Source organism: Aphanomyces astaci (genome assembly GCF_000520075.1).
Source record: "Aphanomyces astaci strain APO3 unplaced genomic scaffold supercont1.89, whole genome shotgun sequence".
Taxonomy (NCBI): Eukaryota; Oomycota; class Saprolegniomycetes; order Saprolegniales; family Verrucalvaceae; genus Aphanomyces; species Aphanomyces astaci.
In genome coordinates, this window is record NW_009798352.1 from 139463 (window position 1) to 165537 (window position 26075).

Below are 26075 nucleotides of genomic sequence, written 5' to 3' on the forward strand. Positions count from 1 at the left end.
TTTCATTGGTGGTTTACAGCTTTGGTTGGTCATCTCGTCAGTTTTGGAATCCATCGATCGCACACGACCAGCATGGGCACGAAGCGCGTCAAGGGCAAGAAGAAGCTAAAGAGCATCAAAACCAAGCAGACCGACTTGCATGGGTCCAAGCGCCGCCTGGTCAAGCTCGGCAAGGAGCAGAAGAAGGGCATGAAGGGCATCGTGGCCAACTACATCACACGCAGCCAGGCCATCAAGAAGCTGCAGATCACGCTCAAGGACTTCCGCCGGCTGTGCATTCTCAAGGGCATCTACCCGCGCGACCCGAAAAAGAAGGCCAGCGGCAAGGCCACAACGTACTACTACATCAAGGACGTCATGCACTTGGCACACGAACCGATCTTGAACAAGTTCCGTGACATGAAGACGTTCATGAAGAAGATCAAGAAGGCGCTAGGCCGCAAGGAAATCTCCGACGCCCGCCGCATCAACGAAAGCAAGCCCACGTACCCTCTGGATCACATCGTCAAGGAGCGGTACCCTCGCTTCCAGGACGCGCTGGGCGACTTGGACGATGCGTTGTGTCTCGTGCATTTGTTTGCAGTCATGCCCTCCGTGAAGGGTATCCAGAGCAAGATGACCACCGACTGCCTCAAGTTGGTCCGCGAGTGGCAAAATTACATTGCCGCGAGCCAAACCTTGACCAAAGTGTTTGTAAGCATCAAGGGGTTGTACTACCAAGCCGAGATCAAAGGCCACACAATCACGTGGCTCGTGCCCCATACGTTCACACCTACGATGGACAAACACGTGGACTTGCGCGTGATGCTCACGTTTTTGGAATTTTACCAAGTACTGCTCAAGTTTGTGCACTTTCAACTGTACACGGAGCTCGGCGTGGCGTACCCGCCCAAAATCGACTTGCAATTGGACGCTGCTGGCGTCCAGTTGGCTGCGTTAAAGTTGGAAAAGAAGGTAGTTGATGACACAACAAGTCCAGCTTCCAACGAGGGCGACGCAACCGCCGCCGACACGACGGACAACGAAGCGGCCGCGGTCGCCCAGCAACAACAAGACTCGGAGGCGCGGATCCAATCGTTGCAAGTGCAAGCTGGCGACAACGACGAAGAAGCCCATGATGAAGAAGCAAGCACATATGGCCAACTGACAGAGTCGTTGACTGGGGCGTTTTCGGCTTTGACCAAGGACTTTGTGGGCGACAGCGCAGACTCTGACGACAACTCGACCAAGCTACTGACCGGGTTGCGCTTCTTTCTGTCTCGTGAAGTGCCCAAAGCGTGCCTCGAGTTTGTCATTCGAGCCCAGGGAGGGGTCGTCGGGTGGGATGGCGTCGGGTCGCCGTACTCGGAGAAGAGCGAGCTCATCACTCACCATGTGATGGATCGCCCGCAGCAAGGCCACCGGTATTTTACACGCGAGTATGTGCAGCCGCAGTGGGTGTTTGACTCGATCAACAACCAAACGCTGCTGCCTCTGACAAAGTACGTCCCGGGGGCGGCCCTGCCGCCGCATTTGTCACCGTTTGTGGACGATGTCGCAGAGGGGTACGTCCCAGACTACCGCAAGCAACTGGACAAGCTCAAGAGCGCGTTGGATGTGGCGGGGGGCGAAGAGATCGACGTCGATGAAGAAGAGGAAGCGGAGAGTGAAGATGAAGAGGACGCGTATGTCCAGGGCTTGAAGGCCGAAGCCGACGGGGGAGTGGCGGCTACCATCGACAACGACGACGACGACGACGACGACGAGGATGTGGCGACCAAGAAGCGGCCCGCGGCGGCGGTTGAAGGCAAGCCCTCGAAGAAGGCCAAGCGCGAAGCCGAGGACGAAGAGCTCCACGACATGGCCGTGAATATGATGAACAAAAAGGCGAAACGATTATATGGACGCATGCAGCACGGGATCGGCAAAAAGTCGGACAAGGTCAAAGCCCTCGAAGACAAGAAGCTCGCGCTGCTGGCCAAGAAATAGACCCTTATATAACATCAACCAACACACAAACTAAAGTACTACGTATCTACTGTTACTTGGTGGTTCACGAAACAAAGACGACACGGTACAGTATCTAGTATATACTACTAGTACTACTACCGAAAGTGGTGGTGTGTTTTACAAGTACTTACCAAGACTGTATGTTGACAAGGTGCTTGTTGGGGGCTGGACCTAATCGACACCTGGACGAAGTTGTCCTGTTGCCAACATGATGTCAACCATCATCCTAGACAGTGGCTTGGACGATGCAAGTGGCAACATACTACTGGTAGTACACAAGCGAGAATTTGGTCGATTACATTATGAATTGCTGGACAAGATTTCATGTTAATTTTTACTTCGAAATATGTAGGTGCTATTTTAATAGCACTGTACACTACTTGGATGTATATGAGTGAGGGGGAGGCAGTTTTTCACTAGTGGTGTTTTGGGGTTTTGCTCGTGGATTTTCAGGTAGAGTTAGACGTGGGGCTTCACTCGTGGTTAAATGGTGTGGTGGAGTTTTACTTAGTGGCCATCACTGGATTGTTGCTTCTGTACCAGTAGTCGAGAAGCCCAGTAAGAGTAATATCACTCCATTTTAGCTAACGTGAAACAAGCCGTTGGTCCTATATCTTTGCGAAGGTATTGTAAGTGTTAGAGTGTACTTTGTGAGCTGTAGTGCTGGTCATACCATACAGTTCGACTGAAGTTGCCACCTCAGGGTCGAATCGTGGCGTTCACATCCTGAGGATCAAAAGGCTCGTGTCCTGTGTACTCGTTTTGATACTTGGCAATCACTTCCGTCAACGTCATGAACCTACGACTGACGTTATGGTTTGCGTGTGACGTTGAGCTTACGATCTCGATACGTTTATAAGGCTACCGGTAGATATGCCCAAGCAATTCTCGTTAACAGTAATTTCCACAGTTTAACCACGACGACCAAAACTACAACACATGACATTTTCGATATGACCACCAGTAAAAAGTCAAATGGCCACACGTTTTTATCCTATTCCCATGAGTGAGGCACGGCGAGTTCGACGAGTACGGTATGGCGAATGGAGGTGAGAGGAATGCGAGTTGCACTAAGCTTATGGTGGAGAGATGGAGGAGAGGCAGCCTTCATCAACGCCCCCAAGCTAACCCCATCGTGGCTCCTGGTCCTACTAACGTTAACGCCATACTGTACCATTAACGCGTGGCTGTTGGTATAAGGAACCATTTTTGCCTTAACGTTAGTCGTAGATGGGTACACCTTTCCCATGCATAACGTTAAGCCACCAAACAGTACAGTAGTTCAGGCAAGGTTGTATTCGTACGCTTGACGTTAGCCAGTCCTTGGACACTAAGAATGACAATCAAACCTCCAACTTGAGCATTTTCGCCATGCATATATTTTAACCTACGGCTACAAGTATACATATTCAGAGGTTTGATCTGTGATTGGTGCATTACCAATTTGGGGCTCAGTGATTGGCTTAGTTTTATACGTCATTAATTACGCTATTAATTGGCACTTTACGTTACAGTGTATACATGCATGGCAATGTACGTTATGTGTACTACGTAGTACCGTACTGTAATCACGTACAGTACTAAGCTTAGCATTATAATATGGTACTCCTTATCACTTCATTCAGGTTCTTTTGAAGTTGAAGTCGAGTATTTCGTGTTAGAATCCTGTGATTATGCCGTAGTCGACGACGTCATTGTGGTGGTTATCCTCGTCCGACCAGAAGTCCCCTTCCAGACAAAATCGGTTCATCAAAAACGCCGTCATGGGTTGGTCGCCCAGGGCCAGAGCCGCGTGGAGCACGTCGACCGATGACGTGGAAACGCTGCTGTGGTCCACCAAGTACTTCACAACGTTCAAATGCCCATTGAGAATCGCGCCGTCCATGGCGTCGGACGACGCGCCTTCGTCTCGCCGTTCGTTGAGAAATTGTACAATCTCCAAATGTCCACCGGTCGCGGCGGCGTCCATCGCGCGGTGGGTGCATCCTTCCTGTCGATGCACATGTAGGAATTGGACGACATCTAGAAATCCATAGCACGCCGCGCGATCCATTGCGTCGGTCGTACATCCCTCGTGTCGATTCGCATGCAAATATTGCACCACGTCCAAATGGCCACATCGCGCAGCGCCGTCCATGGCGTCAGTCGTACAAGGCGCCATCATCGTCTTTGTGAAATATTGCACAACATTCAACTGCCCATTGCACGCCGCCCAGTCGAGGGTTGTGGGCGTGAGTGTGTGGTGCTTGGAGGTTTCATCGCGAGGTTTCCGGGCCAAAAGGTGTGTCATGACTGCCAATTGACCAGCCCATGCTGCTAAGTCCATCAGCGGAATCGATGGATCCACGTAGTCATGGTCTATCAAGAAGTCGACAATGTCCAGGTGGCCAACGCATGCAGAAAACAGCTCCACCGTGAATGGCATCGAGATGACGCATGTGAATAGCCGAGGGAGGCTGGACGTGCCGTGGACCTTCAACCAAGGCGTAAACCCACGCGCGAAGTGGTCGAGGTGGTGTCGGAACACAGGGTAGTTGCCGATCATGAGGAAGTACAGTGATCGGTTCGACAGATGGAGGGGTAAAAGTTTGGTCAAAGGTAGGATGTCTTCATAGACGCCGCATTGATGTGCGAAGATGCATCGCATCAGTTCAGGGCTGGTCACGACTGTGGCGGCGGCGGCCGAGGTAGCAGGCATGATCACCTGAGTCGATTAAAAATGACATATATCGTTCAACCGTCGCATGGAAAAACCAGTTTGCGAATCGTTTAGGCAACACGTTGAATCAAAAAGACGTGGAGGTTTAGACAGGTTTAACAGTAAATCGTTCAAAACGTATAAAAACCCAGCTAGTCCGAAACCACGTTTTACTCGTGCAATTTTTCGGGGCGTACGGTAAACTGGCGTTGGATGAACCGAAAGTTCTTGCAGATTTTCTCAACTTTATCCCCAGCTACCACGAAGGGCTCGTACACTGGCCACCAAGGCCATCCACTATCCTAGACCATGACAAAAGCAGAAGAGCACAACACTTACGCGTGCTGCAATTATGTGGGGCCGACCAGTTGGTTCAAACAGAGAAGTCCACGACATCTCCCGCTTCGTAGGCGGACGAATGCCTTATCCAATTAGGCCAGGTAACGAGTTAGACAATAAGTTAATTACTATTACAAAGATACCAAGAATACGGACCATTTTTATGCCCAGGTGCCCCTGTTCGGGCAACAATTACTGAACATGTCAACACACCGAACAGCTTTATTTTCTGCATTGAATTGGCAATTTTATATGTTTATACATCTTTCAAGTGATACCAAACTTTCATGTACAGGGCGTGGACTTTCGTGTGTCTCCGCAACCACGGCATACCACCACCACCACGACTGCTTCAGACTCAACCAAGTCATGCATAGACCTAATGGCCGTCGATTACGATGAAGTCGAAGCGATAACACGCGCTCATTGCGCATAAGCGACCTATGTCAACCTTTACTGTTAGTGCTCGCATCCTTGAGTTCAGAGTGAAAACAAAATGTTAGCCGGATAAAGTCACCGGATAATTCTTACTCGTATACCAGTAATATACCAGTACTGTACAGTACTACTAGTACGTCGTAAAACGTTCAGTGAGATTGTTGAGTGACCAGTCAGTCCAATGCGATGTGACGTGGCAACTTGCCATACATTTCCTTACAGTTCAGGCGAATACACCCCCAATCACGACGACGTATCCAACATGAACGCTTTCGATTTTCATTCACTAAGTACTGAGATAACTAGTCACATCTCTCTGTCATGAAGATGCCAACCCAACGGCCCATTCGATTCCCACGGGTTTTCTTAAGACAACGTGCTGTTACGAGTCAGTACAAGGCGATACACCGGTCGCCATTGGTTTTCGCAAATGATATCGCGCTCCGTGGGCACCCCCAGCGGCATGGTCGCAAGCCATAAAGTTGTCGCATCTATTCCACCCAATCCAATAGTCTAATCAACAACCAATATGACAACACACACGCACCCGACTCGGCCGCGATCTTGCCCACGCCTTTGGACGCATCCAGGAGCCGCTCCTTTTTTTCCTTGTTCTCGTAACTCTGTCGCATGGCGGGCGCCGTCATGGTCGGCTTATACTGTCCTTCTTCAGGCACATCAAAGGCGCCCGTGGCCAGCAGATGCGACCGAATGTCGAGCGCCAGGTCTTCGTAGTCACTGGCCAAATAGAACTCCGAGTCGATGGGCATTGCCGCCGCCAATCGCTACAACGTGAGATGAGGTAAAGTGGTTCGAAATAATCGCACCTTGGCGAACGACAGTGACATCACTCGTCGCTTTTTGTTCTTGTGTTCTGTTGCGAGCCCACATCCCCACGGATCGGGAAACAGCAAACTCACGCGACCGATTACTTGACCTGCGACGAGGGTCTCAAGGCTGTTGTTGATGTTGGCATGAACATATGCGAGGTTCTTGGGCTCGAGACTGGTGGAGGCAGCCGTCGCGGCGTTGGCCGCCACCACGTACGGCTCGAAGATTTCGACGCCGACAAAGTTCCAGTTTGAGGTGAGCTAGAACGTTCTTAGAACGTTCGTTTACTGCCTTCGAGAGAGGCAAAGGTAGGAGAGGCACGGACCGACCTGCTTCTTATCACGGTAGTCGCGGATGTACAACCCCTTGGAACATCCAATGTCGATGCATAGTGGCAACGAAGGGTCAGTGAACAGCTACCACCACGACACAAACAGGATATTGACAAGCAGCGTCGGAAAGAAGGAGACTCCCAACCTCGCTCCATACTGGGGCTGCCTTGAGGGGTGGAATCGAGAACGGATTCAACATGCGCTTCAAGTGTCGATCTAAATTGGTCTTGCGCGACGACGACGTGGCTACAGTCTCGGCTATATATATCGTACCAGTCAGTCATCAACGAACGATGGCACAACCCGTGGAGAATGGACATACTACCCGCATGTGGCGGTAGCTCTTCGCCGTCAACGCCCGCACCCGTGGCCTCGGCCACAACTGCCGACGATCGAGTGTCCAACGCGGCATGGGTCGTGCACTTGGTCGAGCCGAACGTCGCGTGATGGGAACAGTATCGCTGCTTGCGTGGGAGCCACACGGTGCACGAGCCCTCTGTGGGTGGAAATGAAGGCGTTTTCTTCCACTCGATCGTTGGTTTGGGTGTGCTGCTGCCTTCCGCTGAAGTCTTTTGTTTCTTCGTCACTTGATCTCCAGCAGCACCATGCGCAGGTTCCATTTCGCTCATGCAAGACGAACCTTCCTTATATTTGAACATGATTGCCATCGACCAATCCTGCGAATTGTAACATCTGATTGGTTAGAATAACGACATTTCAACCACGTGATACATACATCTCCACTTGTCAGACTGCAACCTATTTATTATACAGTACATATAATAGTGGACAAAGCAGAAAAAATAGACTCCAATAAGTCTTGCCAAGACCTGGTACAAGAGTCAAGCTCATCGCCAGCTTCCATTCGCAACAATTCGATTGAAAACTGAAACCCCATTATCATCCTCACGCTACGACGTGGTACTGTATCAGCAGCACTTGGAATATGCCGCAAGTACCGGTATACAGTAGTAGTCTTCGTAACACGACATACATATAACGTTACACAGACCTCCGTACAAGTCAACAACGGCGCTATCACCCCTCCACCCCCTGATGATTCCAATGAACATACTATCTATCTACCGGTATAAAGTGTTTTCCAAACGACTCGTTTTATCGTTACATTCTACGACTGGCCCTCTTGATTGGACGCTGCGGCTGCTCGAAACGTCCGGCCATTCGCCACGTCAGCCGCCGACACTTGCGTCGCGTACATGTTTCGATGTTGCAGGATCTCGGCCGCGTGGCCCCGCCGAGCCTGTTCGTGGTGTACCACGGCCTTCCGCATGTCCTTGTCATGCCGCAGCCGCTGCTTGGTCTCGCCCATGGCCTTGTCCAAAGCGGCGTCGTTCTCGCGCATCGAGGCTTCGTGCTGCATCGCTTGCTTGTGTCGATACGTCTGTCGAATCTTCGTGTCCATGTGCTTGGTCTGGGATTCCACTCGCGCTTCCTACCGTCGTGCCACGTGTGGTTTGACTCAAACCACAACCCCAGACAACAGCAGCTTGGGGGTACCGTTTGCACGGCGTTCTGGCGATTCGACGCCTGCCTCTCCGCGCCCATCGTCTGCTGCATAAAGTGCCGCACTTCCAGCATGTTCTTGGCCGCCCCAAGGAACATGCGCTTGTTCGCTACCAACTCGCCCTCTTCTTTTAAGCGTTGAAACTCTGCGTCTCGGTCCGCCCGCTGTGCCGCCATCTTTTGGGCCAGCTTCAAATTGCCTATATCGTCATTACCGTTGGTTGTGGTGATTTTTGGGCAGTTCCAGACGTGTCAACTTCAAATTCGGGTCGAATAGTAGTAGTACAGTAGTAGTACCTTGATCCCGCATGTGTTTGTCTTGGTCGCGCTTGTCCTGCTCCAACTGTTTGCGACGATCTCGGGACGTGCGATTGGCCGACGCCGCCAATTCTAAACCATCCATTTTACAAATCATATAGGCATCCCATCATCCATCTCTCCAATGCTTGACAACCATCCATTTCGTCCCATCCATAATGTTTATTCCAACCATCCACAAATCCATCACAATCGACGAAATACAAAACATCGCAGCCGTCAATCCATCTACAACCCTTCATCACGCAAAAGCAGCACCCCCGTCGGAGGTACGTCAATACAGTATCACGATGGTACGATGACGGCATAAACAACCGCGTACGTCGAATGCGGCTGATATTGCTCACTCGCGACTTCAAATCTGCCTCCCGCTCCTTCTTCTCCTGCAGAATTAGCTCCCGCCGCTGCGCCTCCAGCTCGGCTTCCTCCACTTTGCGCAGCTGCAGCCGTTCACGCAGCTCGACCAGCGACATTTCGTCCAACAGCCCCAAGTTTGCACTCTCGGTCGGGTCAAAGATCTAATGACCACATATATACACGACTGTTGGGTGATCGTCCTCGTAGTCTTCGATTTGAATTACTGTACCGCGACGTGTTCCCGGTGCACCCGATCCAATGCCCGGATCTGTCGGATCAGGTCCTCCCGCTGCGCTTGATCGATGGCGTCCTGCGCGGCCTTGCGCGCCCGCTCCGTCTCCAGCATCGCGTTGACTGCTTCTCGTTTCCGGTGGTTATCGCTCTTGACGCGCTCTTCGGCCTCCCGGGGCGCGACTTCTCGCGTCAGTTTGATCTCCAGTGCCCCTTGTCGGTTCGAATCGTCGATGGCCATCTCTATGATCAAGACGAGAACTCTCTACCGTCATATCTCGTGGTGTATATGGCTTGGCAAATGTTGGGTCGTATATATATATATATAAATTTGCGAGGAATGCAGCACATATGCGTCGACTATGGTGGACTTGTATATGTAGAGATAGTAGATGATTGGACAAACCTTCCAATCGACGCCGCTCGTCGTTCTCTTTGGACACGAGCTTCATTTGATTGGCCACGTCACGATTTTCTACCTTGGCGCGAAGGCTACCTCCTGTGCGTGAGACTACGACCCATATATATATATACACTAAAACTTCCATGATTACGTCATACGTATATATCATACTACCGTAGTATTAGTAACATATCACTTTTGGCCACACCCATGTTCACGTCATCTCCATATATACCAGTATACTGTACTAGTACTAGTATAACTTTGCACCCATGACACTCGTACACGATACACATGGCTCGTCGTACAAATTGATGAAAGTGATATATGTATATATCACTTTCGTAAATATATATATGTACCTGGCTTCAATCGCTTCATGCTGGGCTTGGACCATTTCCAAGCGCCGGGTCTCGACTTGCGCGCGGTGGGCGGCGTCGTCCTTTTTTATCATGTCACTTTGCCATCGGTAGAATTCCGACGCGTCCCGCAAGTCGGACTCGTACGCCTAATACAGTTGTATACCACCACATAAATCTATCAAATATACTATTTCTGCCAAAGATAAAGATAATAATACATGCGTACTTGGATCAACTTGGCCTCCTTTTCTTGCTTTTTCTTGTACAGTGCGTCTTCGCGCAAGATCGCAGCCGTGTTGAGTTTCACGGGGGCATCCTTGTCGCTAAACGTTGGCGCCTAGTGGGTAGTCATCATCAATACATATCTATCTACATTGGGAATGGATGCTTTGAATGAAAACCCACGGGTTTGGCTTTGAACTTGCGGTTCACTTCGGCCATCCGCTGCGCTTCGACCTCTTGTTTGATGGCTTCGAGGTTGCTCCTTGTTTCTTCCAGCTGAAATGGCTGTGCCACTGACTCTTGATACTTTTTCAATACCTACTCACCGGACAGTAGAAAGATTGGCGGTCGTGGAGGATGCCCGTACCTGCTCCTTCATGGCGTCACGACGGTGCTTCTGGTGGTCTTGGATGTCGGCCAAGGTCAGTTTGTTCAAGTCTGGCACGGGATGGGCTTTGGTTTCAAGTGGAATCCGTGTGGGTTCTGGAATTGCCCTTGGCTTGGGTTTTGTGATATTGGGGGCCACTGGCACCGTCGGCTGTTTGCTGGCGACCCGGACGACCCCCCCGCTCTGTTTGAGACTTTCCCTCGCCGCAGCCATGCCAAACGCCTTGGCATGCAAATGGCCTAGCACTTGGTCGATTTCGGGGCGATGTTTTTCGAGTTTCGCAATCAGTTGCGTCTACGCTCGTTGTGCATTGTCATCGTACATTGCCACGTACGTCATACTACTGTCCTACCTCAACAAACTCTTGATCCAAGAGCCGCAACCACTCGGCTTTGACTGGGCCGTGGAGGATCGCGTCGTCGAAAAGATACGCCAGGAACACGTGCATCGCCGTGGGGTTGTGCGTCGACACGAACCCGTGAAACCCGGCCATGCCGATCTCGTCCAGCCGGAAGAGGGCCAGGTACCCCATGATCAGGAACTTGGTGTAATCGTTGCGGCTGCACTTGGCCGAATTGTCCTGGTAAAAGTTGGACAACACGACCTTGAGCACGTCCTTGTATCGAACACATCCGTACAGGACTTGGTGCAGAAACAATCGATCGGCGTCCGCATAGCCCTTGAGCGCCTCGTCCACGTGCGCGTCCACCGTGACGATGGCCGGGTCGTATGACTTGACCAGCGACTCACATGCCGCCAGCAGCTCCTTGCGTTTCATCAAGCCTCTGCCTGCGAATGCGGTTGCCGTTTCAAAGCGGTTTCACCATCACAACGACGACGACGACGAACGTGTGTAGGATATAATGCTACAGTCGACGACATCCAACGATGACGCCCGTTGGACCACAGACTAGTAATAGTAGTGGCACGTGTTACAACTGCTTAGGGCATGCCCACAGGTGTGTACCAGTATTCGTATAAACCTCTGTAATTCCAGCTGTAGGCATACAGTATGTAAACCCTGCCTGGAGAAAGCGTACAGTGGCACTTATGGATGTTGCTTTCCGTGTACTACAACCAAGTCCAATTCTTGTCGATCTTTTCTGTGTTACAGTGTACAGTAGTACTGTACTCGAACGTTTACACACATGCAGCGATGCCACATGTCTGTCGTAGCGGGGGCCAAGTGTACACTGCATCAAAACTGTCCTATTAAGTCCCAGTGGGCTCTGTCATATCCTACGTACGTCCTAGTACTAAGCACGTTCGTCAAGACATCAGGTCTACTTACTGTGGACTAGAGTACGCATTCTCATAGGGTATAATCACTTACTAGTACACGCCCATATCTTGGCTCCAGTTAAGCATACCACTAGGCTTTATCGACACATACATCCGCTCACTTTGTGTTCATGCAATAAACAGCCAAACTTGCAATATACAGTATATGCAATTTCATGACCCCCGACACTGCTACCCTCCCCAAATTTGTATCAAATCGACAATATATATATATATAATCTAAGGTGTTATTCGGTCAACGTCATGAGTTTCTCGTAGGCCGAATTGATGATACCCCACGTAATGAGCGACCGCACAAAGTTGATGTGAACCCCTCGGTAGACCTTGACCCAGCTGCCTCCCCGTTCGTGGTACGTCAGTTCCAGGGCTTCGACTACGCCCATGTGTCGGGTCGTGCCGTACACGCTTTGCATGCGCGTTTTGGCCACTACAACATGCCCATACACCATACATAATCGGGTATGAAAAAAAATAAATATATATATATAAAATACACACAATCTCAGGATAAGTAGCACACACATAAACGTCCAAGCAAGCCATCCTGGTTGGTGTTACCGTTGAGGGGAAAGAACAACGTGCTGAGAAATGCCCCCAAGACGGCGCCACTCACGAAATCGGCGGCAAATATGGCATGCGAAGATGTGGTTTCTGGCAGCAGGTCCCGGACGGGTTCGCGTAGCCCAAAAAAGATGATGTTGGATGGCGCGTTGCGGATTAAGATGGCTGTGACACCGCGGTAGAGCTCCCTCGGCCCCCGACGGGTGACCTGGACGACAGCATCCGCCGCACTGGAGAACGTCGTGTTGTATTTTGTGGTTTGCAGCAGTGTTTGGATGCGCTACGTCGGTGTACAACATCATGAAGATCCGAACGGTGGACAGCGCCGTCGACGTACTTCGAACGGAGTCAACACGGCCTCCGTCGTGCCAGACAGGAACGCCGCGTAATGCGACGTGGAAAGGCCGCCGATGTGGTTCCCAAACGTGGTGGTGAGCTTGGCATGGTACGAGTTGTACAGACCAAACATGATGGACTTGGACACGGCAGCCTGCATCAACGGCGGACGCACGCCGCGGTACAGTCGAGGCCAGCCATCGTCACGTATACTTTTCCATGCATCCACCGTGGACGTGCCGTACAGCTACGAAGAATGTGGGAACGATAATGGTCCTAGCTGTCGGTGGAGGGCGGCGCTACCTGCTGACGAAACATGATCTTGTTTGGGACGAAGGTTACGATGATGTTGATCGCCGCGGCCGTCCCGCCGCAGATAAACTCTCGCAGATGTGAATGTCGATGGAAGAAGTGCTGGTCATCGTGGGCTTTGGTGGCTGCTTCGACCATGATAGCGACACCGCACAGCTCGGCGGCAACACCACTGCAGCCGTTATCCGGATACCGTCCGACCTTAAATGGAGACGATTATCCGGACTCTTGAAATGACTGGACATCGTCAAATCAACTGTCCAATCAATGTACCGCATTCTTCTATATTTAACCAATCGTGTCTCTCAAGAACCCAAAGAATTCGGATTAATTCCAGCGAATATAGTGAGGATTTAAAAAATGAGCAGGTTTCAGACAAATTAGTTAATTCGTACGTCTTAGGTGTACGGTACGTCTAAGACGCATTTTGGTCCTAGGGGAGTTAAGTATTAGTAAGCTTACTACGTATTAATACTGCCGGTAGTACAGTAACATTAGTACTGTAGAAGAAAAATCTACGTCGACGTCTTACTATATTTACAGGAAGGTGCGGGAAATGACCAAAACAGCGAACCTCAAATGAATTGGCAGCATACCAAGCAGCTCGATCGCACTAGCTCTTGTCCTGTCTGATCGACACACTAGAGGCTGAGGACTTTCGTTTGGCCTTTCGAGGAGACGCGACAATCTCGAACGCATAGTGTAGTGACTTTAGCTCAAAACTGTTCGGTATTTTTAACGGACTTGACATTGAATTGTTTGAAATTTTTTAAACCAATCAGCATAATAATAGAACATTGCTTCAAATATGACTTGAAGTTAGTCAAAATTTATGATCAACTTTGTTAGCTAACTAAGAAAGTAGTACATGACTTTGACGTCGAATATGTCTCTGATGGCTTGTCTACGAGCAGTGCAATGAATGTAGATAATGCAAACTTAGTTGCAGGTTATCGTTCAAAGCTCGAAATATGGCGATTGCAACATTGTACCATGAATGATGAGTCCTCAAAGTAGGAAAAAACGCAAATATAACATACTTTGTATGTAAATACATCGATGAATATAGCTCGTAGCAGCAACCTCTATAACACGTCATTATGTAGAGATAATGCTTGTGAACACGCAGATTGAATCTCGGGGTCGTCGGTTTACATTGGCTCATGTTGTGTGGCTTTGAAAGTGGCTGTCTCAAATATAACATCCACGTTGATCAACTTTGTTACTATTAATAACGTTAGTAGTAATCTTTGCTTCCAAATATAACATCATATAACATCGTTTTGATGTGTTGTAAAAAAAATTATATTCATGGTATGATAAAAATAACGAAATGACTGGAGCAATGAGCGAAGATGCGACGACGAAGGTTTCTGTCAATCAGTCAGGTCAAGTAAGAACTCATCCAATCGTGTAACATTGCTATTATAGGCATCAGCTCCATCGAGTTCGTTCTAATACTGTCCGTTTGGGCGGAAGGAATGCAAGAATGGTTTCTCCCATAACTTTTACCCTAGGAGGTATTTCGTCGATCCAAAGGTATATTTGAATTCAGGAGTTTAACGTGCAGTCCGTGAGGGGTTTTATATTGCCTGGAAATGAATACAATTCCACCAGGTTTGAAATGAAGTTTCAGCACCTAATGGAACGTACTTAATGCAAACGCATTTTTAAAACAGGTACATCGGAGGATTCTATACTTGAGTCTTAAAATAAAATAAAAGTTAAATAATTCGACTCGCCCAAACGGACAGTATGACTATTTTCCTCACCCTCCAGTAAACAAAATATATTAATACTACGAGAACAAAGAATTATTTTGTCCAAATAGTGCTATATTCAATATCCGGATAAAGATGAGCTCGCGATTTTCGATCTTTTCCAACAGATTTGGTGATGCGCGTCCTTGCTGGCGGTGTCGTGGTGGCGTCATTGCTGCCTTTAGGTGAGGAATTGGCTGAAACCCATGACTCTGATGTACACGACTAGTGCGGAGTTGGAAGCAATGGATGTGGAAGGGTGCGGGTCCTGGTCCTCGGCGGGGCCATTCGCTGGCATTACATGGGTACCCTTTCTATCGTCGACCACCACGCGATGACCAATAGTCACTTCTGCATAGGTCACGCGCCATTGTATTTGGCGGGCGTGCGGACGACACACGAGCAACGCATGTACCCAAGTCGTACGACACGGTGGAAACGCAGGGCCGGCTCGAGTTCTCCACGTATACCGACCATCCAGGTGACAGGAGCCACGCAGGCCTACATGTGATTACTCACGCGACAACCACAATGCAGTTCAAGATACTTGCACCGACGATACATGCACTGTGCCCATTGGCGTGTACTACAACGACGTGTGGGCGTACGACATCAGTACGTCCCTGTTGACCTAGACCACGTTGTCACATTGCACTTGCCAATCCCACACTAATTACACCCCATCGCAGATTGCACACGGTTTGCAGACGATAGCTGCGTCGACAAGTCTTGGGTGCAACTGCATCAAGGCTTACCGTGGGGCGGTACACACATGCTCGATATTCCCATATTTGTTTCATTTTTCGCCGAATCTTCGGTAGGGTGTAATATGCGATATGGTGCGCTGGTCTGCCCCAAGCCGCCCGAGCGATGGTTTCACAGAGCTGAAGTGTTTCAGGACAGTATGCTGGTCTATGGAGGCTTTGGCATACTCTGTACCGATTATTGCGACGATATGTGGTATATTTCTGTTCTTCTGTGGCGATGCCACGTCATACTCTACATGTTTTAGGCGGTTCAACTTTCAGGATAATTCGTGGACAGAAATGCACGAGCTGGGCAATCCATTGGGTCCGGGGAAGCGGTGGAAGTTCTCGTCGTCTGCGACAGCGTCGTCCATGTATTTCTTTGGCGGGTATCGGCTGTGGCATGGATTTGCGCCTCAAAACAGGTATATTCATGGTTTATATTAGGCAACCATTTATTTTGTTTGAATCTATCATCAGATTTTTGTATATATATATAAAATAGGGTATCATTTTCGGCATACAAAATGTGACTAAAACTTGAATGGTAGCGAGGCCAATGTCTGGTCGGACCTGACGGTGTATCCCCGTGGAGGATATTTGGACGATCTGTGGCAATTTGACGTGGGTAAGTAGTCCAGTCCAGTTCAATATATATATATATATATATATATATATATATATAAAGTTGGTTTTATCACAGTGCGATTGATATTATCAGCTTCAATTGGATGGATGTAGTGTATTTACATTGTGGCGATTGAATGTTTGCAGTCGTCGTATTCTTGGGCGGTGCCAGTACAGTCGTTTTACTTGTTTGTTGTATGATGGTACACTATTTTGCATCTTGTACTGATCTATATTATCTTTGATAAATTCACAACGTAGCCAATGGAACGTGGACCGAACGGCATCCAAAACCCACATGCGACGCCACAGACGTACGACATTGCTACTATATTTTTTACATCTAACTATACATTGTAGACGTGCTCTATTGAGTGGCCTTCAGGGCGAGCAGGGCATGCATCTGTGATCTTGGGCGATGGCTTGTGCGTAAATTTATCATATGAATGTGATTAACACATAATTTAGTTAAAATCCATGCTATAACCTGTAGGTATATTTACGGCGGCTACCAAACATTCTTTCCATATCCAGCGACGGATGGCCGTGGCGGGGGCCGCGGGGTTCTGGAGGGTACCAGTCCAGGTAAAATGGCTTTAATTATTTTTAAAAATATTCCTTTTGGAAAATAATACAATGAACACATAATATCAAGTGGTTATTCTTTTCCTTATGTTTTTATCACACCGATTGTATTTGCTCAAACGGGATCATATTCTGTCGAGATTCACGTGGACGTCGTTTCCTTAACCTGACGATGCGAGTGTTTGACAATTATATATAATATAGTTAAATAAATATATATATATTTATATATATTTCTCGTTAGGGTACACTCCGTTTCCAACGAATCCGTACTACCTGAGTGACCTGTGGGTGTTCAACCTTACCACGGGCACGTGGCGGGAGGTCGCCCCTCGCTTTGGAACGATGCCAGGACCAAGAGCAGAGCACTCGCTGGTATAATATTTCCAAACGTGGGAGAAATCCAATATATATTTCATGGCAACTGTTGCTATAGTAGTGGAAATTATATATAAATATTTTATAATCCATCGATATGCATAGGTGGCCGCGGGACAAGTGTTTGTCTTGTTTGGAGGGTACCGGTCCAACTATTATTACGAAGACACGTGGCAATTTAACACGAGTATGTAGATATTCGTGAAACAACTGATTGGTCCGCTATTTGTTGATTTTGACTATATATATATATATATATATATATATTTAAATGCAAGGATTTACTTGATTTTGACTATATATATATATATATTTAAATGCAAGGATTTACTTGATTTTGACTATATATATATATATATATTTGTATATTTTTAAATGCAAGGATTCACATATCTATAGCGGCATCCCAGTGGCTGCAACAAGAAGCTTTTATTCATGCGTTGTATCCACCGCAATGCACAGACGACCTCGCTCTGCGCGCCGACTTGTTTAGCGGCACCTATCAGTACATATATATATATATATATTATATTTCTATTTTATGTTTATATAACTGGAAATGATAATGGTAGACCGTATGTGGCAGTGAACGACACGACAAAGTCGACGGAGGAGCTTGAAAAGGAAGCTCATTATGGCACCACCCACGTATGTAAATATAAATCTGAGTCCATGAATAGTTTACATATAAATATATATGTATGAATAAGTATCCATAAACAATATTTGGCATAGTTTTCAGTGGTGGCCGTGCCGACGAGGGGTGTGTTGGACGTGGCAGGTACAATGCTTCTTTATCCAAAGACTCTTGTATTTATATTTAGAAACGAGAAATATATTTTATATTTCTATTAGATACGTTCTACACGCAAGCAAGGCGGAAGGCGCCTGGGTGGGACGGATGCCGCGATCGCATTGACAATCGGTAATGCATTGTGCATGGAAATAACACGAAAAGAAGGAATAATACCAAGTTCTCAGTAAAAATAATATCATACTACCAGTAACTCCCGTGTATGTAGCACTGACCTGCCGTGGATTTTGCAATGGTCTCGCCCGGCACAACGAGCAGGCCACATGGCAGTGTATCATTCGGTGCGAACAGCAGAAATATATAAATATTTATATATATATATATATATCTGAAATGGATTTGTTATAATAAGTTGCGACTACTTTATCAGGGATACCAGCTCATGCTAATGTATGGAGGCTATGGTAAGAACCGAATCCTATGTTTCTACCAACTACTACTACTAGTAGTACTAGTACTAGACAAGCGATGTACTAGAGTGCGAAGGTGTTTATTTCATATATTTTCGTAGGCGTGACAAGAGAAGAGTTGTATGCGTCGAGCTCGACCACCCCAGCGTTTACCTATGACGACTGGTGGTCGTACAGGTCTACATATATAAATATATATACTAGTATATATATAATTATTTATTCGTTGTATTTTTACTCACGTCGTGGATATATATTGAGTAGTTTGGCCAACTGCATCAAAAACTGCAGCTTGCACGGGGTATGCTCGTACGGCCGGTGCATGTGCGACGAAGGGTACTACGGCGTCGACTGCTCCAACATGTACTTAAAGAAAAAGAAAAGTCCGCTGGATGATGTCGTGGCTTTATATATATATATATATATATAGGACGTGTCCAGGGAGTGTTTGTGCCTTCAACGACATCACCAAAGGCACGAGCTGCGTGCACTGCTGCTTCTCAGGTTGGACTTATGGCAATGTACTAACTAGACTTAAGGCTATGTACTCGTCTTATTTGATTCTGCGTTCTAGCCTTAATGGGTTATACATGTGATGCTATTATACTAGTCTTATTTGATTATTTGATACAGACTTAATTGGTTCTATCTACTGAGCTCATTTGATTCGAAATCCTAGCCTTTTTCTTCTTCGTTCTATGAAGCTGACTTTGTTTTATGTCTTGGTCGTTTGGCCGTGATACGATAAAAGTAGACAGTCTTCCTTGACGCTATGTAGTAGTCTTATGTGGATTTTATGCATACACTTAGTCCTCCTTGACGTATGTACCAGTCTTATGATTCTACGTACTGGTCTTATTCGATGTTAGTTTTATATACTGAACGACCTGACCATGTGTGTCCTCTATAGGCTTTGAGCACACGAACAACGATACCTACGTCCCCAACATCCAAAAGTCGCCGTGCTCGACGACCAACACCCATTACTCGAACGGGTTAATCATTACTATGTACTATTCAACCAACTAATGAAATATTCCATATACTACTAGGGTCTGCGATGGATTTGGCCAGTGTATCTGTCGCCCGCCCTTCATTGGGGTACGAGCTACGCCGTCTCACGTCTGATATTATGGATAACTATAGTTCAAGACAACGCAATATTTATATATTCGGATGATATTTTTTAAAGTTATAAACGTAATATTCCTATCTAGGCGGATTGTTCGATTCGGAATTGCGCGTACAATTGCTCGGGGCATGGATTTTGCAGGTACTAAAAATACGAGTCAAATGATATGTTCAGTGTATCTGTAGTTGTCCACACATGTTGTTTGGACGGACGTATATATATTATATATATATAAATATATAAATATATAATATAATATATATAGAAATGAAATAGATAGACTTCTTATTCGCGGGTTGTAGTGTCGAGTTTCCAAATTCGCGGTGTTTGTGCGATCCGGGATGGGCTGGCAAGTACTGCGACCAGCGTACGTCCGTCTTCCATATAAATAAATATATATATATATATATATATATATATATATATATATTCGATCGTGTGATATCGCTTTGTTATTGTATTAGGCGTGTGCTTAAACAACTGCTCGTACCCCAACGGCATATGCGTGAACGGGTCGTGCTATTGCTCGATGCTGTACGACCCGTACAACAGCACTCTGTCGCATTTTCCATTTCTGGGCCAAGACTGCTCGTTCATGCTGCCGTTTGCTTCGGCCAATCGCCTATCGGTGGGACTTGTCATCCTCTTAGCACTCGTAGTTCAAGCGGTAGCATACAGTAGTTAAGCTGACTTGGACTCAAAATAAATAAATAAATATATATATATATACACTCTCTTTACTTGATTGGTTTGATATATGTATTCACCTCACTCACCTAATTAATTATATGCCGGACGACTGTAGTTATCACAGATATACAACGGACAGGTATAATATCCATTGGCATGTTGGACAAGCAATCCAAGCATAGAAATCAGGAGCTTTCATAGATACACGTGCCTAAGACATCACGAGTTCTACATCATATATTTGGGAAATTGTACAATTAAATAATTGGGATAATCACGGATAACGCAAATGGCTGCTACTGAAACTTGCTTAACGTCTGAGTAGTAGGGATGCGGTGTCGGAAAGCCACTGTATTTCATCGTTATGAATGTGGTGGCTACGTGACTCCAGTTCGAAACCACACTCGAACTCTGTCTTCATTTCCCATCTATTCTTATTATTACACAGCATTTGAATTAATCTCCCAAGAGGTTGCCCACATCCGCATCGCCCCAGTCGTCTGCTTCTACAGACAGTTGCATTAGTTGTTGTTTCTGTCATTTGTCGTGATATATATATGTGATAGTTATATATATATATAATTACCATCAGTTTTGTCCTTTCGAGCAACCTTGGGGCTCGAAGATGCTACATATACCCTCGTTAGAACCCACTAGACACATATATTCTCTAACCAGCGTTAGACGACATGGGCTTAGGGACGGCATAGTCGGACTCGTCCGCTTCCACGTGAAAGCTGCTGCTTTTATTGTTCTCTTCGCGGGTTGCCTCCCGTTGCTGCGTCCTGCCACCATGGTCGTACACACCTATAATATATATGTAAATGTGTATATAAATAATCCAAGATCAAACATTTTAAATGGTTATAAAAATATATAAATAATCCAAGATCAAACACTTTAAATGTTTGAATGCACAGTATACGTACTGTTGTCTGGGTGCTGGTTGTTGGCCTCTCCCCGCCGGCCCCCGGCCGATCCCCCTCCTCGATCGTTTTGGCCTACGCGTATATATATATAAATATTTAAGTTTCTACTTTTTTTTAAAGATTATTAGTTATTTTGAAGGCCACTTTCATCTATATTTTAAATCATTCCAATAGCAACGTGTGTACACTTGTTCATACATACAGCTCGATCGACACAAAAAAGAACGAGTTCCGACATATCGTTCATACTATGTACAACAGTAGCGTACTTCAGAAGTATTCACCAAATCTCATTTATCATACTAGTATAAAGTAAACCCATTCATCAGGTCGAGTTGCCACAACTACTGCGACGTACCACTCGCCGGTCGGTTCATCGATTGCTGCTGCTGCGGGGTCGCCTGTTGTTGGGTCGTGTTCGTTTGCGAATTGATCTTGGCGGCATTTTCTACGCAAAATGTGCCCATATAGTTCTCCGTTTTTCACCACAACACCATGCCCCAACTCCATATTATGTTCTTACCTCGCTCAAGTTTGGCCAGTGCTTGCTGGTGATGTTCATACTTTTGGCCCAAGTCCTTGCAAATTGCCACCAAGTATCGCAGGCACTCGAGGTTATCGGGGTAATCCACGTGAATCTGCTCGTACAAGACCAGCGCCTTCTGGTACGCCCCCATGCGGCGGTGGCAGCTCGTGACCATGAGCCGCCACTTGACTTCGGTGGGCTGGATCTGCGCCGCGCGCTCGAAGAACTGGATCGCTTTTTCGTACAGCTCGCTCTTGACATACCACACGCCAAGCCATGAGATCACGTCCAAATTCACTGGGAAATGCCGGTACGACTCCAAGTGGAAGTGGAACGCCTGAGTCTCGTCGTCGTCCTTGTTGAAAATTTGCCCCATCCGAGCCAACACGCCCGGGTCGGCGATGTTCTTCGCCGACCCAAAGCACGACAGCAAGATGTTGAACCTACGTTGTGGTTATGTTGATGAGAAAAATATTTTTTTTGTGTTAATATTATTATTTTTTGGAGCTGGTGATGTCGGACAAGTATTTGGAGGGTGGTATTGTCAAGTCGATTCGAAATCGGAGTGGTGTGCTCAATAGAATGAGCAGAATAACCAAATCGACAGACAATTGATATTTTACGACCAATCAAAACCCAGATCAAGAATCAAGTAGCCAATCAAATCCGCTCTTTGACCAACTCAATATCGAAATCGTATATGACCTCAGTTAGTTTTTACATATAAAGTCAGTTCAACGAATCGATCGATAGGTTTGGCAAAGAATCAGCACAATAGTCCAAATATTGGGTAAAAAGATAATACCATTTCGCGGCTTGACGGTAGTTGCCCATCATGTCGTGCAGGTTTGCAATTTGATACAGCACCTACAATTGATTGAGTGTCGTCGTTGCTGTCGTGTTGCAGCCAATATGTACGTGGTGGACACCATCGAACAGTCTACTTTGTGCGAGTTGTGTCGTACTTCAGTGTTGGTGGGGACAATGCTATGGAGCTTCTCAAACGCTTGGAGGGCTTCATTGAGGACGCCAATCTTGATGTTCACCAGCCCCAAGTTGAAAATCGCTTCGATACAGTCCGCTTCGACCCCTGAAAAGACGTATATAAATATATATATTTATTATTCCTGTCATATTTACCAATTGCTTCCAAGTACAATTCCTTGGCCCGTTCGCATTCGTTTTTCACGTACAGGCAGTTGCCCTTGTTCACCAACGCCTTGGCGTTGTAGCGCTGGTGGCGCACGGCCAACGACGCAAACCTAGTGATAATATATATATGTGATTTTTCGAGCCCAACTCCATATCAACGTACTTGTCGGCTTGCGCGTAGTCGCCTTCGACAAAATATAAAAAGCTCAAGTTCGTCGCCGCCATGGCCTTGAGCGCGGGGTCTTTTTTTTCAAACGCTTTCAGCACTTCGATCGCTTTGTCAAAATCCTTGTTCTTCAAAAAGTGCAGCGCCTTGCAGATTTCCCTATAATATATCGGTCGTTCAAAATGCATACTCGAAGCATTGCTTACAGTGCAAATCATAGCATTGTAAAAAATATTATTTTCCCTGCCAGTCCAATAAAAATATTTTCCAAAAAAAATAAGAGTGTTGGGGTCAAAATGTTGTTATGTTTTGCAACTCTCCACGACAAAGATGAGTAGGATGTGATGGTTTTAGTCGTCTTCGTCGTACATTTCGCTGGCGATGGGTTCGTGGTCGACCTTCATCGCGTCAATGACCCAGTTGTACCCCGCGAGCCAGTCCTTCTTGTCGAGCGCCGGGGCACACAACTTGGCAGCGGTCAAAATGAATTCCGACGCCTTCTTTTGCCGCTCCCGAATCTCAGCTTTCAGCCTACATCATTCGTCGTCAAGAAGGATGTGTTGCATACGGTCGTGGACCAATGGCACCGACCCGTCCTTTTTCAAATGCACCGCGCCGGCGGGGGGTTCCCCTTCCTTGCTTTCGTCGTCCTGGCCGTCGTCGTCACCCACCCCTGCGTCACATCGTGGGCGCTCAGGTCGTGTGCATATCGACTGGATGATACTATTGCAAACTACTACTAGTAGTACTACCTTCCATCGGAATGCCAATCAAGTTGGTAAACCCTCGGCGCATCTTTTCGTGTTCGCCGATCGCGTAGTAGCAGATGATTAGGTTGAACCCAGACTGGAAGTCAGGGTTGCCTTCCATAATATCTTCAAAGGTCGTGGCTGCGTCCTGGTAATGGCCGAGCTTGATTTGCGCCGACCCGATGTTCTTCTTGATGTTGAACCGAATTTCCTTGGATGTGTTGGGGATTTGATCTAACGCCATGCGATACATGCGAATGGCGGTCGGGTATTGCTGCTGCTCAAAGTAAATGTTGCCCTATGTCACATATAATACACACACGTGCCCGTCACGCTCATATATATAAACGATGGTGGATTGCAAGGTATACTGTCCACGGATTCATGACAACGAGGGGGTACCATGTTGACGCGAAGCCGACCGCCTTGGGGGTATTGTTTATTCTTGACTATTGGGGTGTAGCTACGATACATATTCGAAAGGACGACTTGTCAGGAACCCATACTTCATTCCAATTGAAATACCCGTCAGAACTTTATGAACGATTACAGTGTGCCAAGCATGTCAACGAATCAACTTTTTACAAGTCACGTTATCACCACCACGTTGCAATGCGACTCTATAGTCATGCTATTTCAGTCTGTCAAAAGCTATACGTTTACTGTGCATGTTTGGCAACGAGTGAATCTCTCTTATGTAGTGTTGAGGCCATAGATATATTTGGTTGGTGTAGCCGCCGGTCCTACCTTTGAATCGCTTCCTTCCACATCCCGTTCAAGTGGTACGCATTCGCCAAGTTAAAAAACACAGCGTACGTCAAGTCGATGTTGGTCATATCGCTAAGCCCGTGCGTTTCGCAGTGCTTGGTGAACGCTCGCTCCTTCTTTCCCTACATGTCGCCATCCGCATCGTAACATGTTCACGTTTTGCATGTCCAATGGTTTACCGCCTCTTTAGCGAGCCGCAACGCTTCTTCGCTCTCGTGCTTGACGGCGGCCTCGGAACTCTGTTCAATGAGCGCGTTCACGAGCTTCTCGAGCTCCTTGGCCGTTTCTTTGGGTGAATTCTCGGCCTTTTCAGCGAGCGGTGGCGCGGGGGTCTTGCGGGCTTCCCCCAGCGGATCAAACATGCGTTGACCGGCGGCAGTTTTGGGATTGGACTGCACATATGTAGAACAACAACACCATCAACACACCTCTCCGTAGATTTTGGGTTCACCCAAATAACATAAGCGAGGTGACGCACCGAGAAGCCGGCACCAGTCACCGACGTCATGGGTCGTGCCACTTCGCCGCTGCCTTGCTGCCCAGTCTGCAGCCGAGCCGTCGGCACCTGACGCCCCATCTGCGACGGCGGCGCCCGGAACGCTGTGCCTGGCGGGTTGTTTCCACCGTTCTGACCAGATTGACCAGTCTTGAAGTAGCTGCTGGTCTGTTGCATGGACGCGGTTTGCGGCGGCGCCAAGTCGATCGAGTAGTTGAACCCTTCGTACAAGTCTTCGTCTTCGTCGTCGTCCATCATGTGCTGCGGCTGCTTGCTGCGGTTGCCACTGTTGTACCCGTACGAGGTCATGTTCTCTACAAGTGCCAGATCGCTGCTGCAGAGTATATTCAAACGACGCTTCGCCAAGATACGGCAATTCGACGTGAAACCGTCATAACCGCCGCCATATGACCCCTATTCTTTGGGGTAATACAAGATACAGTTCATACATATGTACCGATAGCCTGAGAATGGATTGGTCGATTCTTATGGACCATGTACTACCATGGTATGCTATCTTGGCACCTTGGCGTCAATAATATGACCACACCCTCCTTTCCCATATCCAACCCGCCTCAGGAGCAACAACTCGAAGCATTTTCACAGGACATTCGTGTGTTCGGCGACTGTTCACAAAGATCTACCAGTAGTTCAACTCATTTATCCGGACTAAACCTTATGCATCCGGACATTAATGATCGTCCGAGCAGTAGCCGACGACGAGTTCACGAGCGTTGACGTAGGTGCGTCCACAGCTCGACTTGTATGGATCGTCACGAGTACATGCGGCGTCGTGTTGCTTCTTGTTGACCTTCCGTCCATCTTGTCCCCATCGCCCTCCATTAGTCTCCTCTTACCACGATTCCTCCAGCAACCTGCCCATCCCGTGGACACGACAGCGCTGGCGAATCTGGTCGTGGGGTATCTCTTTGGTGGTTTCTGGGTCCACTGTCGCGAACAATCCTTGTCATTGTGGACAAAGGCACTGGGATGGACGGTTGCCGTGGCCTCCGTTGGCAATTTGGCGCTGGTGGGGTATGTACTGCGAGCGCTGCTGGATGCGGATGGGGACTGGACCGTGTTTTGGCTTGGACGGCGGCGGCCAAGACGTTCCCCCACACTACACGTGTTTGATCCGAATGTTTAACATAATGCGACCCCGATCACTCGTCTTGTTTGCGTCCTTCGCCACGGTTAACCAAAA

General features: G+C 47.6%; 8 protein-coding genes across 12 annotated transcripts; 3 read left to right on the forward strand and 5 right to left on the reverse strand.

Moving 5' to 3' along the window:
* The first annotated feature begins 56 nt into the window (after positions 1 to 56).
* Positions 57 to 2007, forward strand: H257_16638 (hypothetical protein). Its single transcript, XM_009845154.1, has one exon. It carries the CDS (start codon positions 73 to 75, stop codon positions 1966 to 1968), a length of 1896 nt encoding a protein of 631 aa, XP_009843456.1. The 5' UTR covers positions 57 to 72; the 3' UTR covers positions 1969 to 2007.
* Positions 2008 to 3620: 1613 nt separating this feature from the next.
* On the reverse strand, positions 3621 to 4696 carry H257_16639 (hypothetical protein). The gene has a single exon (XM_009845155.1). The coding sequence runs from the start codon at positions 4685 to 4687 to the stop codon at positions 3647 to 3649; it is 1041 nt and encodes a 346-aa protein (XP_009843457.1). The 5' UTR covers positions 4688 to 4696; the 3' UTR covers positions 3621 to 3646.
* Positions 4697 to 5718: 1022 nt separating this feature from the next.
* H257_16640 lies at positions 5719 to 7316 on the reverse strand. Of its 2 annotated transcripts, XM_009845156.1 has the most exons (6): positions 6953 to 7316; positions 6773 to 6885; positions 6625 to 6711; positions 6292 to 6555; positions 6012 to 6249; positions 5719 to 5955 (listed from the first exon to the last, which is right to left on the reverse strand). In XM_009845156.1, exons 1-6 carry the CDS (start codon positions 7293 to 7295, stop codon positions 5831 to 5833), a joined length of 1170 nt encoding a protein of 389 aa, XP_009843458.1. In that variant the 5' UTR covers positions 7296 to 7316; the 3' UTR covers positions 5719 to 5830. The 2 variants fall into 2 exon arrangements, with proteins under 2 accessions (XP_009843458.1, XP_009843459.1); XM_009845157.1 differs by having other exon boundaries at positions 6012 to 6555.
* A 395-nt stretch (positions 7317 to 7711) lies between these two features.
* Positions 7712 to 11233, reverse strand: H257_16641 (hypothetical protein). 3 transcript variants are annotated; one of them, XM_009845159.1, is made up of 11 exons: positions 10785 to 11233; positions 10412 to 10726; positions 10228 to 10362; positions 10049 to 10159; positions 9823 to 9968; positions 9464 to 9549; positions 9056 to 9300; positions 8792 to 8987; positions 8449 to 8541; positions 8146 to 8351; positions 7712 to 8080 (listed from the first exon to the last, which is right to left on the reverse strand). In XM_009845159.1, exons 1-11 carry the CDS (start codon positions 11208 to 11210, stop codon positions 7757 to 7759), a joined length of 2283 nt encoding a protein of 760 aa, XP_009843461.1. In that variant the 5' UTR covers positions 11211 to 11233; the 3' UTR covers positions 7712 to 7756. The 3 variants fall into 3 exon arrangements, with proteins under 3 accessions (XP_009843461.1, XP_009843460.1, XP_009843462.1); XM_009845158.1 differs by having other exon boundaries at positions 7712 to 8351; XM_009845160.1 differs by having other exon boundaries at positions 8146 to 8541.
* A 695-nt stretch (positions 11234 to 11928) lies between these two features.
* Positions 11929 to 13133, reverse strand: H257_16642 (hypothetical protein). Its single transcript, XM_009845161.1, has 4 exons — positions 12935 to 13133; positions 12633 to 12878; positions 12293 to 12575; positions 11929 to 12161 (listed from the first exon to the last, which is right to left on the reverse strand). Exons 1-4 carry the CDS (start codon positions 13079 to 13081, stop codon positions 11962 to 11964), a joined length of 876 nt encoding a protein of 291 aa, XP_009843463.1. The 5' UTR covers positions 13082 to 13133; the 3' UTR covers positions 11929 to 11961.
* A 1686-nt stretch (positions 13134 to 14819) lies between these two features.
* On the forward strand, positions 14820 to 20200 carry H257_16643. Of its 2 annotated transcripts, XM_009845162.1 has the most exons (27): positions 14820 to 14888; positions 14933 to 15008; positions 15063 to 15184; positions 15241 to 15318; positions 15393 to 15467; positions 15525 to 15663; positions 15716 to 15874; positions 16001 to 16077; positions 16338 to 16390; positions 16437 to 16501; positions 16570 to 16661; positions 16906 to 17036; positions 17145 to 17226; positions 17439 to 17544; positions 17612 to 17687; positions 17775 to 17820; positions 17895 to 17964; positions 18062 to 18134; positions 18224 to 18257; positions 18365 to 18440; positions 18528 to 18626; positions 18694 to 18767; positions 19174 to 19258; positions 19316 to 19364; positions 19481 to 19536; positions 19698 to 19762; positions 19860 to 20200. In XM_009845162.1, exons 1-27 carry the CDS (start codon positions 14840 to 14842, stop codon positions 20078 to 20080), a joined length of 2328 nt encoding a protein of 775 aa, XP_009843464.1. In that variant the 5' UTR covers positions 14820 to 14839; the 3' UTR covers positions 20081 to 20200. The 2 variants fall into 2 exon arrangements, with proteins under 2 accessions (XP_009843464.1, XP_009843465.1); XM_009845163.1 differs by lacking the exon at positions 19860 to 20200 and having other exon boundaries at positions 19174 to 19364; positions 19698 to 19801.
* Positions 20201 to 20416: 216 nt separating this feature from the next.
* On the reverse strand, positions 20417 to 25238 carry H257_16644 (hypothetical protein). Its single transcript, XM_009845164.1, has 17 exons — positions 24854 to 25238; positions 24555 to 24767; positions 24355 to 24497; positions 24010 to 24070; positions 23611 to 23905; positions 23450 to 23531; positions 23228 to 23389; positions 22856 to 23017; positions 22681 to 22802; positions 22506 to 22630; positions 22346 to 22407; positions 21538 to 21983; positions 21373 to 21462; positions 21015 to 21086; positions 20761 to 20892; positions 20672 to 20713; positions 20417 to 20591 (listed from the first exon to the last, which is right to left on the reverse strand). The coding sequence occupies exons 1-17, from the start codon at positions 25178 to 25180 to the stop codon at positions 20542 to 20544; spliced, it is 2586 nt and encodes an 861-aa protein (XP_009843466.1). The 5' UTR covers positions 25181 to 25238; the 3' UTR covers positions 20417 to 20541.
* Positions 25239 to 25511: 273 nt separating this feature from the next.
* On the forward strand, positions 25512 to 26065 carry H257_16645 (hypothetical protein). Its single transcript, XM_009845165.1, has one exon. It carries the CDS (start codon positions 25566 to 25568, stop codon positions 26016 to 26018), a length of 453 nt encoding a protein of 150 aa, XP_009843467.1. The 5' UTR covers positions 25512 to 25565; the 3' UTR covers positions 26019 to 26065.
* Positions 26066 to 26075: the final 10 nt, after the last annotated feature.